This window comes from Jaculus jaculus, chromosome 4, assembly GCF_020740685.1.
Source record: "Jaculus jaculus isolate mJacJac1 chromosome 4, mJacJac1.mat.Y.cur, whole genome shotgun sequence".
NCBI lineage: Eukaryota > Metazoa > Chordata > Mammalia > Rodentia > Dipodidae > Jaculus > Jaculus jaculus.
In genome coordinates, this window is record NC_059105.1 from 157,096,726 (window position 1) to 157,112,715 (window position 15,990).

A 15,990-nucleotide genomic window follows, 5' to 3' on the forward strand; every position below is an offset into this window, starting at 1 on the left:
TTGTGGACGGAACTGCTAATTAATTGAGACTTCTCAATGACTTTTGTCACTTATTCAGTAAACTGCTGCTGTTACCTCTGAATGTCTCCTGGTGAAATGGGATCTGAGAGCCGGGGTCTGTTGCTCTTTCTTTGTGTTCGTGTTTTTCTTGTTTGTATGTCATGTGGCGTGTGTGGTGTATGTATGTTTATGTGACCTTGCTGTACCCCATACTTACCTGTGGTTGTGGGGGTCTGGATTGCAGTGGCTGGATTAGAACACGGCGTCCCACGCCATCGCTCTGCCCCTGGTTCTTGTTTGAGCAGGAGTCTCTCATTTATTTATTTATTCAATTTTTTGTTGTTGTTTTTTTGAGGTAGGGTCTCGCTCTAGCTCAGGCTGACCTGGAATTCACTATGTAGCCTCATGGTGGCCTCGAACTCGTGGTGATCCTCCTACCTCTGCCTCCCGCGTGCAGAGACTGAAGGCGTGCGCCACCACGCCCAGCTTATTCAAATTTTTATTAACAACTTCCATGATTATAAACAATATCCCATGGTAATTCCCTCCCTCCTCCAACTTTCCCCTTTGAAACTTCACTCTCCATCATATCCCCTCCCCATCTCAATCAGTCTCTCTTTTATTTTGATGACATCATCTTTTCCTCATATGATGGTCTTGTGTAGGTAGTGTCAGGCACTGTGAGGTCATGGATATCCAGGCCATTTTATGCCTGGAGGGAGCACGTTGTAAGGAGTCCTACCCTTCCTTTGGCTCGTACATTCTTTCTGCCACCTCTTCCGCATTAGACCCAGCAGGAGTCTCTTTACTGATGCCGGAGCTTCCTGCTTCTCAGAGCCTGGGTGATTCCCGGTCTCTGCTCTCTCTCAGGACTGGAGTTGCTGGTGCCTGTGGTCACATCTACCTGTTTCTGAGTGTTCTGGAGATTCAAACTCAGCAGTCTCAGGCCTCTTCAGCCTCTGTTGCTTGCCCAGAAAGGATGCTTAACCACTGAGCCATTTCTCCAGCCCCAGGGTCTGTTACTGTCAGTTTTTTTTTTCCTTCAGTGCTTCCAAAAGTCTGATCTTCTGATACTGATGTTGAATAACTTATTCTGTTTGTTTGTTTATTTATTTTCTGGGGTAGGGTCTCACTGTAGCCCAGGCTGACCTGGAATTCACTCTGTTTTTCAGGGTGGTCTCGAACTCATGGCAATCCTCCTACCTCTACCTCCCAAATACTGGGATTAAAGGCATGCGCCACCATGCCTGGCTTTTTTTTTTTTTTAGTTAAAAAAATTTTTTAGGGCTGGAGGGATGGCTTAGCAGTTAAGGCGTTTGCCTGCAAAGCCAAAGGACACAGGTTCGATTCCCCAGGACCCACGTTAGCCAGATGCACAAGGGAGCGCATGTGTCTGGAGTTGTCTGCAATGGCTGGAGGAACTGGTGCGCCCATTCTCTCTCCCTCATTCTCTGTCAAATAAATACATAAATAAATATTTAAAAAAAATTTTTTTTAAATTTGTTTGACAGAGAAGGAAAGAGGTTGGGAGACAGCGAGAGAGAAACAGAGAGACCAGGCATTCCAGGGCCTCTAGCCACTGCAAATGAATTTCGAGACATGTGTGCCACCTTGTGCATATGGCTTATGTGGGTCCTGAGGAATCAAACCTGGGTCCTTTGGCTTTGCAGGCAAGTGCCTTAATCACTAAGCCATCTCTCCATACTGAGTTATTCTTTTTTTTTTTTTTTTTTTTTGAGGCGGGGTGGTGTAAGGTCTCACCCTAGCTCAGGCTGACCTGGAATTCACTATGTGGTCTCAGGGTGGCCTCAAACTCACGGCGATCCTCCTACCTCTGCCTCCCGAGTGCTGGGATTAAAGGCGTGCGCCACCACACCTGGCCCTCTTGAGTTATTCTTTTTTATTTTTATTTTTGTTTATTTTTAATTATTTATTTGAGAGCAACAGAGAGAGAAAGAGGCAGAGAGAGAGGGAGGGAATGGACACACCAGCCAGGACCTCCAGCCACTGCAAACGAACTCCAGATGCATGTGCCACCCTGTGCATCTGGCTTATGTGGATACTGGGGAATTGAGCCTCGAACCGGGGTCCTTAGGCTTCACAGGCAAGCGCTTAACCACTAAGCCATCTCTCCAGCCTGAGTTATTTTTTTTAAATTTTTTTTCAAATTTATTTATTTGAGAGAGAGAGAGAGAGAGAATGAGAATGGGTGCAACATGGCTTCCTGCCACTGCAAATGAACTCCAGACACATGTACCAACTTGTGCATCTGACTTTACATGGGTACTGGGGAATCAAAATCAGGTCTTCAGGCTTTGTGGGCAAGCGCCTTAATAACTGCTGAGCCATCTCCAGCCCTGAATAAGTTATTCTGAGTGGCACATTGTTGGCCCACACAGAGATCCCTAGCTAGCCCACGGACCTCCCTCTTTGCTTGCACAGAGCCTCATTTTTGTTTGGAGACCGACCTTTCTATAACCCCTGCTCTGGAATGCAGCTTTCCACCTTGAGGGAGTTGAGCTGTCCCCAGGGCAGGGTTATGTTTCAGGATGCTGGGGCAGGAGAGTTCAGGAATAGTTTTGATCTGGCCTGTGCCTTTTCCCCCTCTCCCCTCCTCCCCAAGTAGGGTCTCACTCTAGCACAGATTGACCTGGAATTTATTATGTAGTCTGAGGGTGGCCTTGGACTCATAGCAATCCTCTTACCTCTGCCTCCCAAGTGCTGGGATTAAAGGCGTGCACCACCATACCTGACTGGCCTGTGCCTTTTTAACGGTGTCTTAGTGGTTAAGGTGCTTGCCTGGCGATTCCCCAGGACATATAAACCAGATGCACAGGGTGGAGTTCATTTGCAGTGGCTGGAGGCCCTGGCACACCCATTCTCTCTCTCTCTGCCTCTTTCTCTCTTTCTCAAATAAATAAATAAATAAAATCTGTACCTTGGGCCTGAGGGACTTCGGGGAGTTGTTAGGGTGAGACTCAGCGTGGTGATGTGACCAGGCTGCTGGGAAATCCTGAAGAAGCCCTGTACCAGGCAAGACCCCCACTGTGGAGCAGAAACCCTATGGGGAGCCCACTGAGGCCCATGGTGTTTGGAGGAGGGAAAGAGGTCAGGTGTGGAAGAACTCTGGTAAGGTGTGAGCTGGTGAGGCACCCTTGTCCTTGGAGGTGGGCTCCCTAGGGTTGGAGGAGGAAATGTGAGGAGGCAGGTGAGAGGCCAGGGAGCAGGGAATATTGAGATGACAGTATATATATATATTTCCCTTTGAGCTGGGGAAGAGATGAGGAAAAAAAAAAAAAAAAAGAACGAAAGAAAAAGTCACTGTTTGGTCCAGCTCACAATACATTCATTAACAGAACTTCTCTTTGTGCTCAGGCTAAATGCACAGTGATCTTGATCTGTTGTGGATGCCTCCTAACATTTGTTCAGCTGGTTAAAGGCTGGCAGAGGGATGCCCCCAACTTTTCCTCAGTCTCTGAGACCTCTGCCAAGCTGGAGTGTGCCTTGCGTCGGTCCTGCCCCATATGCGGTGGAAGGGGCAGCTGCAGCCAGTTCCCCTGGGGATGTTAACCCACCTGCTCTCCTTGACTAACTCTTTTGTCTCTGAACCACAGTTCAGGGGCAGCGGGCGGGATGGCATGGTACAGACGAGATCCTGAATGCTCTGGCCTTTGACGCAGACTACAAAGCTCCCTTGAGTACTGGCCTTGACTGTGGGGAAAGAGATTCAACCACCAAAATGTATATGGGGAGTTAAGAGCTAACCACGTGACAGCAGATAACACCCTTGTTGTGTCTGCCACATGCCAGGTGACGGAGGGAGGACCGAGGACAGTGACTTTTTAAGTGTAGACACCGGTGTTGAGAAAAGCTTGCAATGTTCCATTTTGGGACCGCCTCCTTTTCCTACCCTTGATCATTTCCCCGGGGTCTAAACGCCATCGAGCAGGCTTCAGGCTCCTGTGTCCACTCTGTTGTGGCTCCTGGCCACTCTCCTGTAACGTGGGCCCCTTGTGAGTCCTTTGGAGAGTTTGACAAGGGCATTTCTGGAGCCCTCGGGTGCATGCTTGTTCACGTACCGGCAGCATCTGCGCCGTGGCCACTGGAAGCCCATCTTGAATTAGGTCCACTTATTCAGTGTTGAGATGTTTGCCCTCCCCCTTCCCTAACAGTTTGGTCCTCATACCTGTTTCTCTGTATCAAGACTGATAGGTGTCAGGCATGCGTTTAATCCCAGCACTTGGAAGGCAGAGGTAGGAGGATCGCCATGAGTTCGAGGCCAGCCTGAGACTCCATAGTGAATTCCCGGTCAGCCTGAGCTAGAGTGAGACTCTACCTCGAAAAACAAAAACAGAACAAAACAAAAGACTGATAGGTGGAGGGAAGGGCTCGGCATTGGAGGCAGCAAAGAATTACTGTTTAAGGTATGGGATCTGTGGTCCCAGGCAGTTTTCCTGTTGTGGGATTCAGTAATGACCTTGGCGAAGGTGGAGGCATAGGCTGCATAGAGTATTGAAAGTTGGTCCCAGAAAGCTGGGGCCAGGGCTGGAGAGATGGCTTAGCGGTTAAGCGCTTGCCTGTGAAGCCTAAGGACCCCGGTTCGAGGCTCGGTTCCCCAGGATCCACGTTAGCCAGATGCACAAGGGGGCGCACGCATCTGGAGTTCGTTTGCAGAGGCTGGAAGCCCTGGAGCGCCCATTCTCACTCTCTCCCTCTATCTGTCTTTCTGTGTCTGTCGCTCTCAAATAAATAAATTTAAAAAATTAAAAAAAAAAAAGAAAGAAAGCTGAGACCAGACAAACTCATGTGAACTGAGTCATGTAGATCTCTGGAGTCTTCCTGCATATAGAAGAGGATGTGGGACCCTGTATGCACTCCCGCCTTGGAATGGGCCGTGTCCTGACTCCTGGCCAAGGGCTGGGTGTCAGGTGTCTGGGATGTGAGGCACCAGAGACAATTAGACATCAGGCTATTGGTGAAGAAGACGTTTTCGTTTTCCATCATGAGTTTGTATGGGTTTCTAATTTGAGGTATCTGCATTCATTGATACTGGAGCTTAGAGATGTGGAGATTGAGACATTTTTTTTCCTCCCTCCTTCCCTCCTTCCTTCCCTCCCTCCCTCCCTCCCTCCCTCCCTCCCTTCCTTCCTTCCTTCCTTCCTTCTTTTCTTCTTTCTTTCAGCCTGCTGGCTTTTGATCTTGCCTCCAACTCCCAGGTGCTGGAAGTAGAGGCCTGCACCACCATACCTGGCTGAAACATTTTCTTGACTTACGTTATTTGCCTACCTGGGAAGTCATAAGAAATCAGGTCAGCCACTGGTCTCTTCTGGTTTTGGTCTTCTCTCTTTAAATATGCCTCTGTCCTTATTCAGAACTAAAATATCTAGGAAGGAGCGCAGGAGAGAGGATTTGGGGCTTAGGGGTTAAGGTATGGCTATTTTTGGACTACATCATGGTCCACTCTTAGGCATTTACTATTGTTGAGTTCTCCCCGCCCCCCAAAGTTCTTGACCTGTGCCATGCCGCTTCCCCAGAAGTGCTTTAGACTTGCCATGTTCAATAGCGCCTCAGCTGTTGGATCTATAGCCCTAGAGCTCTGGGGTAATGACGAGGTTTAATAAGTATAAGTAGAAATGTCTCAGAGATCGTTGAGGGGCATCAGTGCAACCACTGGGCATGTGCCAGGTAGCACGAAGCTGGCTTGGTGGAAAGGAAGCCACTGATACAAGGGTGATGAGACGGGCACCCACGAGAGGAGACCTGAATTTGGTGTGAGCGGCATTCTGTGGTCCTTGCTGTCTGTTAAGCCAGAGCTACTAACGGGACTCCGCTATCCTGAGTTGGTTGTCACTTACAGTCACTGCAGATTGCAGCTTTCATGGGGTTAATGGTGGCGGTTCTGATGCTGCCAACAAGGGGACAGTGCGGCCAGCTCCGAAGAAGCCGGGTGGCTTGGGGCTGAAGCGAGCTTTCCTGCCCACACCGTAGAGTGAACAAGGCCGAGCTGTGGGAAAGAGAGAGAGCTGCGTAAGTCCTCAGTCTCGGAGCAGGACTCTGGTCCTCAGTGGTCTCAGTGGGTCCATCTTTCCTGCCAGAGGTGGCCTTGCTCAAGTCCTTTATTACGGGTGATGGTGTCCACCAAAATTCCTGTTGAACAGGAGGTCTGGGCACCTGAGATGATTTCGGTGATCAGACAAAATTTTTTGTCAAGGCTGCACAAGCAGAATCATGTGGCTCCATTTTTTTTCTTTTCAATTATTATTATTATTATTATTACTATTATTTTTGGTTTTTCGAGGTAGGGTCTCACTCTAGCCCAGGCTGACCTGGAATTCACTATGGAGTCTCTGGGTGGCCTCAAACTCATGGTGATCCTCCTACCTCTGCCTCCCGAGTGCTGGGATTAAAGGCGTGAGCCGCCACGCCTGGCTTCCATTTTTTAATTTTTGTTTATTTATTTATTTATTGGCTTTTTGAGGTAGGGTCTTACTCTAGCCTAGGCTGACCTGGCATTCACTCTGTATTCTCAGGGTGGCCTTGAACTCACAGCAATCCTCCTCCTACCTCTGCCTCCTGAGTGCTGGGATTAAAGGCGTGCGTCACTACGCCTGGCTTCCATTTTTAAGTTTATTACTAGCATATATGTTAATTATATGTAATGAGTTTCATTATGGCATTTTCATACATGTATATAATCTACTTCTGTAATATTGATCCCCCTCCATTACCTTCTCCCTCTCCCTTTTCCAAAATAGTCCCTCTTCTACTTTTTTTGTTGTTGTTTATTTTATTTATTTATTTATTTGAGAGCCACAGAGAGAAAGAGGCAGAGAGAGAGAGAGAGAGAGAATGGGCGCGCCAGGGTCTCCAGCCACTGCAAACGAACTTCAGACGCGTGCGCCCCCTTGTGCATCTGGCTAACGTGGGTCCTGGGGAACAGAGCCTCGAACCTGAGTCCTTAGGCTTCAGAGGCAAGTGCTTAACCGCTAAGCCATCTCTCCAGCCTCCTCTTCTACTTTCAGTCTTTTTTTTTTTTTTTGTGGTTGTTGTTGGTTTGTTTGGTTCTTTTTTTTGGGGGGGAGGGTTCTTTTTTGGTGACCCAGTGAATTTAATCAGTGTTCATTGGAGCTGGGCATGGTTAATTGGAACATACCTTTGATCCTAATGCTTGAGAGGCAGAGATTGGAGTTTGAGACTAGCCTGGGATTACAGAGTAAATTCCAAGTCAGCCTGGGCTAACAAAACAAACAAAAAAACAGGGCTTCTTTTTCTTTTTTAGAGAAAGGGAGAGAGAGAACTGGCAAACCAGGGCCTCAGCCACTGAAATTGAACTCTAGACACATGCGCCACAGTGGGCATGTGTGACCTTGCGCTTGCCTCACCTTTGTATGTCTGGCTTACATGGGATCTGGAGATAGATGGAACATGGGTCCTTGGGCTTCGCAGGCAAGTGCCTTAATTGCTAAGCCATTTCTCCAGCCCCAGGGTTTCGTATAGCATAGGTGACAGGTTATTTACATGAACATGGGCAATTTGTCAATGGTGTCAATGGCTACACCATTGACAAATTGACAAAAAAAATGTCTCCTTTCTCCAGAAACCATTGACTATCAATCTTCAGGGAGAAGCAGGGCCTCCTCCTCATCTGCTTGTACTTTTTATTTATTTATTTTTATTGACAACTTCCACAATTGTAAACAATATCCCATGGTAATTCCCTTCCTTCTCCCACTTTCCCCTTTGAAACTCCACTCTCCATCGTATCCCCTCCCCCTCTCAATCAGTCTCTCTTTCATTTTGATGTTGTGATCTTTTCCTTCTATTATGATGGTCTTGTGTAGGTAGTGTCAGGCACTGTGAGGTCATGGATATTCAGGCCATTTCTGGAGGAGCATTTTGTAAGGAGTCCTACCCTTCCTTTGGCTCTTACATTCTTTCTGCCACCTCTTCCACAATGGACCCTGTGTGGCTCAGTTTTTAGAGTGCTTGCCTAGTATGCACCAAGCAGTATGTTCAGTTCCTAGCACCACAGGATGTGTGTGATGGTGCATGTCTATAATCCCAGCACCTCGGAATGGGAGGCAGGAAAATCAGAAGTTCAGGACTATCCCCGGCAACATAGAAAGTTCAAGGCCAGCCTGAGTTTTAAAAAACCTGAAAAACAAAACTCTTTCTGAAAATTACCCACATTGATACTATAGTTTATGGCAAAATATACTAATTCTAAAATTAATGCCTCAAACTCCTGGTGCCCCAAATTAGGTTTGATATTTGATGTACAGCTTTGTCCCAAATCCAATTTAAGAACATGAGGAATTAAAAAAAAAATTTTTTTTTTTCTCTTTTTGTGGTAGGGTCTCACTGTAGTCCAGGCTGACCTGGAATTCACTATGTAGTCTCCGGCTGACCTTGAATGCATAGCGATTTTCCTACCTCTGCCTCCCAGGTGCTGGAATTAAAGGCATGTGCCACCACGCCCGGCTCAAATTTTTTCTTTTTAAGTTTGGAGATAGGATCTTAGGTAGCCCAAGTCAGCCTTGAACTGAGTATGAAGCTATGTAGCCAAAGTTGGCCGTGAACTTCTGATCCTCCTGCGTTCCGGATGTCAGAAGTGCCTCCAGGTTAGCTAAGATTTTATTATCAATGAATCTTTATAAGTAGCAGTAAAGATAAAAATGAAAATATTTTGGCTGTTCTGCTATAATATCTCATTTTATCCTAATGAAGATCTTGTGCTTTTTATGCCCTCACAGCCCCTCCCACTACCACGAAATATCTAAAAATTCTGCTTAATCTTTTTTTTTTTTTTTTGTAATTTTTTTAGAGAGAGTGAGAGAGAAGAGAGAGAGAGTCAGAGGGAGAGAGAGACAATTGGTGTGCCAGGGCCTCACCACTATAATTGAACTCCGAACACCTGCGCCACCTAGTGGGCCTGTGCGACCTTGCGCTTGCGTCACGTTTGTGCGTCTGGCTTACATGGGATCTGGAGAGTTAAACATGGGTCCTTGGGCTTTGTGGGCAAGCACCTTAACCACTAATCCATCTCTAAAGCTTTGCTTAATCTTTATAATTGTTTATTGTGACCATATTTTTTGAAGGGATGTGCCATGTTTTTCTTGTAATTTAGGGATTCAAGTTTGCAACTCTAAATTATGATATTATAAATGATACTGTAGTACATATCTGCTTATAAACTTTCTTCTTTTTTCCATTGTATTCTTATGATAGATATCTCAGAGTACACCGCTGGGTTGGTAGACTTGATGGGCACATGCATGTGCATGCTGCCATGTGATTCTTATCAATAGCTGTAATTTTTTTCTGTTTCTTTCCTATCTCCTTCTCTCTCTCTCTCTTTTTTTTTTTTTAAATTTATTTGCAAGCAGAGAGAGAGAGAAGAGGTGAGAGACAGACAGAGAGAGAATGGGCGTGCCAGGGCCTATAGCTACTGAAAACGAACTCCAGATGCACGTGCCCCTCGTGCATCTGGCTTACGTGGGTCCTGGGGAATCGAACCAAGGTCCTTTGGCTTTGGCTTTGCAAGCAAATACATTAACTGCTAAGCCATCCCTCCAGCTCCCTCTCTCTTTCATTTTACAGTGCTGGGGATTTATTTATTTTTGATTTTTCGAGGTAGGGTCTCACTCTAGCTCAGGCTGATCTGGAATTCACTACGTAGTCTCAGGGTGGCCTAGAACTCACGGCAATCCTCCTACCTCTGCCTCCTGATTGCTGGGATTAAAGGCGTGCGTCACCACGCCTGGTTTAGTGCTGGGGATTTAATCCAGGGCCTTGTGCATGCTAGACAAGCCCTGTTCACAGACTTATATGGCCAGTGAGTTTCTTTCACCTGTAATCATGTAGTCAGTAATTTTTTTTGTATTTTTTAATTTTTAAACTTTTAATAACATTTTCCATGATTATAAAAAAATATACCATGGTAATTCCCTCCCTCCCCCCTGACACTTTCCCCTTTGAAATTCCATTCTCCATCATATTACCTCCCCATCTCAATCATTGTAATTACATATATACAATATCAACCTATTAAGTACCCTCCTCCCTTCCTTTCTCTTCCCTTTATGTCTCCTTTTTAACTTACTGGCCTCTGCTACCAAGTATTTTCCTTCTCACGCAGAAGCCCAATCATCTGTAGCTGGGATCCACATATGAGAGAGAACATGTGGCGCTTGGCTTCCTGGGCCTGGGTTACCTCACTTAGTATAATCCTTTCCAGGTCCATCCATTTTTCTGCAAATTTCATAACTTCATTTTTCTTTACCGCTGAGTAGAACTCCATTGTATAAATGTGCCACATCTTCATTATTCACTCATCAGTTGAGGGACATCTAGGCTGGTTCCATTTCCCAGCTATTATAAATTGAGCAGCAATAAACATGGTTGAGCATGTACTTCTAAGGAAATGAGATGAGTCCTTTGGATATATGCCTAGGAGTGCTATAGCTGGGTCACATGGTAGATCAATCTTTAGCTGTTTTAGGAACCTCCACACTGTTTTCCACAATGGCTGGACCAGATTGCATTCCCACCAGCAGTGTAGAAGGGTTCCTGTTTTTCCACATCCCCGCCAACATTTATGATCATTTGTTTTCATGATGGTGGCCAATCTGACAGGAGTGAGATGGAATCTCAGTGTAGTTTTAATCTGCATTTCCCTGATGACTAGTGACGTAGAACAGTTTTTTAGATGCTTATATGCCATTCGTATTTCTTCCTTTGAGAATGCTCTATTAAGCTCTACAGCCCATTTTTTGATTGGCTTGTTTGATTGCTTATTATTTAACTTTTTGAGTTCTTTGTATATCCCAGATATTAATCCTATATCAGATATATAGGTGGCGAAGATTTTTTTCCCATTCTGTAGGTTGTCTCTTTGCTTTTTTCACTGTGTCCTTTGCAGTGCAAAATCTTTGTAATTTCATGAGGTCCCAGTGATTAATCTGTGGTTTTATTGCCTGAGCAATTGGGGTTGTATTCAGAATTTTTTTGTTTATGAGTCAGGGCCTCACTCTAGCTGAGGCTGACCTGAAATTCACTATGTAGTGTTAGGGTGGCCTCAAACTCGTGATTGATCTTCCTCTCTCTTCCTCCCAAGTGCTGGGGTTAAAGGTGTGTGCCACCATGCCCAGCATAAATAATATTTAAGTCATAAAATTTTTTACTTATTTACGTACTTTCAAGCAGAGAGAGAATACGGAAATGTGAATGAATATAGGCACACCAGGGCCTCTAGCCACTGCAAACAAATTCCAGATGTGTGCGCCACTTTTTGCTTTTGGCTTTATGTGCATATTGGGGAATTGAACCTTGGCCATCAGGCTTTGCAAGCAAGTAAGTGCCTTTAACCGCTGAGCCATCTTCCGGACACCCAAACATTTTTGTTATAAACATAAGGAACATGGTTTACAAAATGCCTTGACATCCACCACCTCGGCCAGTTCTCTTATTTATTCCTCACGTGGTATCTGGGCACGGATTATCACTGCATTTTCAGACGACGAAAATAGACAGCAGAGAGCTTCAGGCCAGTGGCCTGAGGTGTTCTGGGGAGACCCTCACTGCCTCCTGCCTTTGCCTCTGTTTCTCCTCCTAGTACTTTGGCGGCCCACGGTCAGTCAGCTCTCGGTGTGACTTGAAGGCAAACCTCATCCGAAATGGCTGTGGGGGTGAGATGGAGAGCCCGGCCAGCAGCACCCACATCCTGCGGAGCCTGCCCCTCAGCAGCAAGGGCTCCAGTGCCGTGGGCTCCGATGTCATTCAGATGACACCCCAAGAGATCTCCGTGAACCTGCGGCCAGGTGAGTCGATCTCAGGATGGGCTGGATGATGTGTGTTTAGGAAAGCCCTTGGGGTGGCATAAGTTACTGTGGAAAACGGGCCAGGCCAGACTGAGGTCAGGGCAAGCAGATGCCAATGCGGATGTCAGGCTCAGACCCGGAAGCAGAGTACAAGGGCCCTGAGGAGGGGGATGGGAGCAATGTCTTTGTTGTTTTTAAAAAAAGTAAACAGAGAAAAAAATATATATGAGAGAGAAAGAAAAAGGGAGAAAGAGAGAGACTGGGTACACCCAAGGGCCGTTAGCCACTGCAAATGGACTCCAGATGTATGTGCCCCCTTGTGCATCTGGCTTATGTGGGTTTGGGGGAGTTGAACTGGGTCTTCTAGCTTTGCAGACAAATGTCTTAACTATTAAGCTATCCCTCCAGCCCTGTCATTGCTGTTTTTTTTTTAAAAAAAACTGATTTTATTTTATTTGCAAGCAGAGAGAGATGGAAAGGAGACAGAGTGTGTCCTCCAGCCACTGCAAACAAACTCCAGACACATGCGTCGCCTTGTGCATCTGGTTTACATAGGCCCTGGGGAATCAAACCTGGGTTCTTTGACTTTGCAGGCAAATGCCTTAATTGCTAAGCCATCTCTCCAGCCCCCTTTGCTGGTTTTTCTTTTAATTTTTTTTTTAAAAAAATTTCATTTATTTATTTGACAGAGAAAGAGGGAGAGAGAAAGAGAGAGAATGGGTGCGCCAGGGCCTCCAGCCACTGCAAACGAACTCCAGACGTGTCTGACCCCTTGTGCATCTGGCTAATGTGGGTCCTGAGGAATTGAACCTGAGTCCTTTAGCTTTCCAGGCAAATGACTTCACCACTAAGACATCCCTCCAGCCCCTCTTTGCTGTTTTTTAAACATTATGGTAGAGTGGTTGTCCAGCATGCATAAGGGAGGCTCTGGGTTCAGTCTTTAGCTCTGAAAAAAAAAAAATCACCCAGGATTATGGTAGAATATATGTAAAACATATAAAATATGCCATTTCAGCTATTTTTTGTGTGCATGCATATATGGTGTACATACATGTGTGTACGTGTGCTTGTAGGTGTGTACATGTGGAGGCCAGAGATCAAAATCAGGTGTTTTCCTCATTTTTCATCTAACTTAAAAAAAATTTTGGGCTGGAGAGATGGCTTAGCGGTTAAGCGCTTGCCTGTGAAGCCTAAGGACCCCGGTTCGAGGCTCGGTTCCCCAGGTCCCACGTTAGCCAGATGCACAAGGGGGCGCACGCGTCTGGAGTTCGTTTGCAGAGGCTGGAAGCCCTGGCGCGCCCATTCTCTCTCTCTCCCTCTATCTGTCTTTCTCTCTGTGTCTGTCGCTCTCAAATAAATAAATAAATAAATAAATAAATAAAATAAAAATACTGTTTAAAAAATTTTTTTTTTATATATGTTAGTTCTATTTATTTATTTGACAGAGAGAGGGAGAACGGGCACTCCAGGGCCTCTGGCCAGTGCAAACGATCTCCAGATGCATGCGCCACCTTGTACACCTAGCTAACGTGGGTCTTGGGGAATTGAACCTGGGTGCCTTTGGCTTTGCAGTCAAAAGCCTTAACTGCTAAGCCATCCCTCTAGCTCTCATTCAACTTTTTGACAGGGTCTCTCATGGAGCCTAGAATTCACCAATTTTGCTGGGCAAGCCAGTGAGCAAACCCCAGGGATACTTCTGTGTCTTCTTTCCCAGTGCTGGGATTATACGTGCCTGCCACCCCACCCCACCCACACCTAGCTTTCACATGGGGTGCTCGGGACCCAGGCTCAGACTGTCTTGCTTATTGTGGCAAACACACTTTAATGGCTGGCTTATCGCTCCCTCTTTTCTTTTTTCTTTCTAATTCTTTATTTTATTTTTAAAATGTTTATTTATTTGAGAGAGAGATACAGAAATAGGCAGGTAGAGAGAGAGAATGGGCGCGCCAGGGCCTCCAGCCACTGCAGATGAACTACAGATGCGTACACCCCCTTGTGCATCTGGCTTACATGGCTCCTGGGGAGTCGAACCTGGGTCCTTTGGCTTTGCATCCAAACGCTTTAACCACTAAGCCATCTCTCCAGCCCTAAATTTTTATTTTCTTAAAATTTGTTTATTTATTTTGGTTTTTCGAGGTAGGGTTTTATTCTAGTCCAGGCTGACCTGGAATTCACTATGTAATCTCCAGATGGCTTCAAACTCATGACAATCCTCCTGCCTCTGCCTCCCGAGTGCTGGGATTAAAGGTGTGAGCCACCATGCCTGGTTTGAATTTTTTTTCCTTTTTTTTTAAAATTTTATTTATTTACTTATTTGAGAGCAACAGACACAGAGAGAAAGACAGATAGAGGGAGAGAGAGGGAATGGGCGTACCAGGGCTTCCAGCCTCTGCAAACGAACTCCAGACGCCTGCGCCCCCTTGTGCATCTGGCTAACGTGGGACCTGGGGAACCGAGCCTCGAACCGGGGTCCTTAGGCTTCACAGGCAAGCGCTTAACCGCTAAGCCATCTCTCCAGCCCTGAATTTTTATTTTTTATTTTATTTATTTACTCATTTGCAAGCAGAGAGAGATAAAAGAGAGACAGACAGAGAGAGAATGGGCGTGCCAGGGACTCTAGCCACTGCAAACAAACTCCAGATGCGTTTGCCACCCTGTGCATCTGGCTTACTTGTGTACTGAGCAATTAAACCTGGGTCTTTAGGCTTCTCAGGCAAGTGCCTTAACAGCTAAGCCATCTCTCCAATCCATCCAGTCTTCTTCTTCTTTTTTTTTTTTTTTTTTTTTTTACCTCCTTTAAGTGTATAGTCAGTTCATCATGATTATTTTCAGGACTGTTATGTCATCTCAAACCCACTAGAAAATACATTTCTTTCTTTCTTTTTTTGATTGACAACTTTCTTTTTTTTTTTTTTAATTTTTTATTTATTTATTTGAGAGCGATAGACACAGAGAGAAAGACAGATAGAGGGAGAGAGAGAGAATGGGCACGCCAGGGCTTCCAGCCTCTGCAAACAAACTCCAGACGCGTGTGCCCCCTTGTGCATCTGGCTAACGTGGGACCTGGGGAACCGAGCCTCGAACCGGGGTCCTTAGGCTTCACAGGCAAGCGCTTAACTGCTAAGCCATCTCTCCAGCCCGACAACTTTCATAATTGTAAACAATATCCAAGGTAATTCCCTCCCCCCACTTTTCCCTTTGGAACTCACTCTCTATCATATCCCCTCCCCATCTCAATCAGTCTCTCTTTTGTTTTGATGTCATGATCTTTTCTTCCTATTATGATGGTCTTGTGTAGGTAGCGTCAGGCACTGTGAGGTCATGGATATCCAGGCCATTTTGTGTCTGTGGGGAGCACGTTGTAAGGAGTCCTACCCTTCCTTTGGCTCTTACATTCTTTCCGCCACCTCTTCCACAATGGACCCCTGAGCCTTGGAACGTGTGATAGAGATGTTTCAGTGCTGAGCACTCCACTGTCACTTTTTCTCAGCACCATGGTGCCTTCTGAGTCATCACAAGGTCACTGCCATCTGAAAAGAGAAGTTTCTCTAGCCAAAAGTGAGAGTAACATTAATATAAGGGTATGAACATTAAGAGAAGTGCTTACTGGGCAGTTTGGTGAGCATAGTATATGCTTTTAGCCAGACGGCAGCAGACGTTACACCCCCTGGGGCTTTCAGTATCAGGGATGTATTGCTTCCCATGGAGCGGGCCTCCAGTCCAATTAGAGGGTAGTTGGTTTCCCCCATAACAATCCTGCCATTATTGCACCTGTTGGTAGCCATTCTTATTTCATGGCTGTGTGCATGGATGAGCTCTGAGGCATGCATTGAAGAAATATTTAGTCTGTTTTAGTCTTGAAACTGAGAAATACAGGCAGGGCATTGTAGGTCCTCTTGGACAGAGAAGCCTCAGCTACTGAATCTGGGACTCATCCTGTTGAACCACGACAGTTCACTTTCCAGCATTGGGAAAGAAATGGAAGCAGGGTCCTGGGTTGAAACGGTGTGAGCGCTGAGTGCAGGTCCGTCCAAGGGAAGGCTCGCTGCTAGGCGGTCAAGGTGATGGTGACTGATTGACTTGTGAAGACACATCTGAACCTTGGGGATGCTTTGGTCTGTTGAGATGAAGGGAGAAAGCTGATGAAAATAGGAATTTCTGGGGCTGGAGG

At 46.0% G+C, this 15,990-nt stretch overlaps 1 protein-coding gene across 3 annotated transcripts in view; it reads left to right on the forward strand.

Moving 5' to 3' along the window:
• Itgb5 (integrin subunit beta 5) overlaps positions 1-15,990 on the forward strand; it is a 148,783-nt gene that overhangs the window by 18,644 nt on the left and 114,149 nt on the right. For 2 of the 3 annotated variants that reach the window (XM_045147504.1, XM_045147502.1), the window contains exon 3: positions 11,615-11,819. In XM_045147504.1, the coding sequence (XP_045003439.1) occupies positions 11,615-11,819 (205 nt within the window). Of the gene's footprint in view, positions 1-5,182; positions 5,309-11,614; positions 11,820-15,990 lie in introns of all 3 variants that reach the window. The other variant, XM_045147503.1, reaches the window with a different exon arrangement.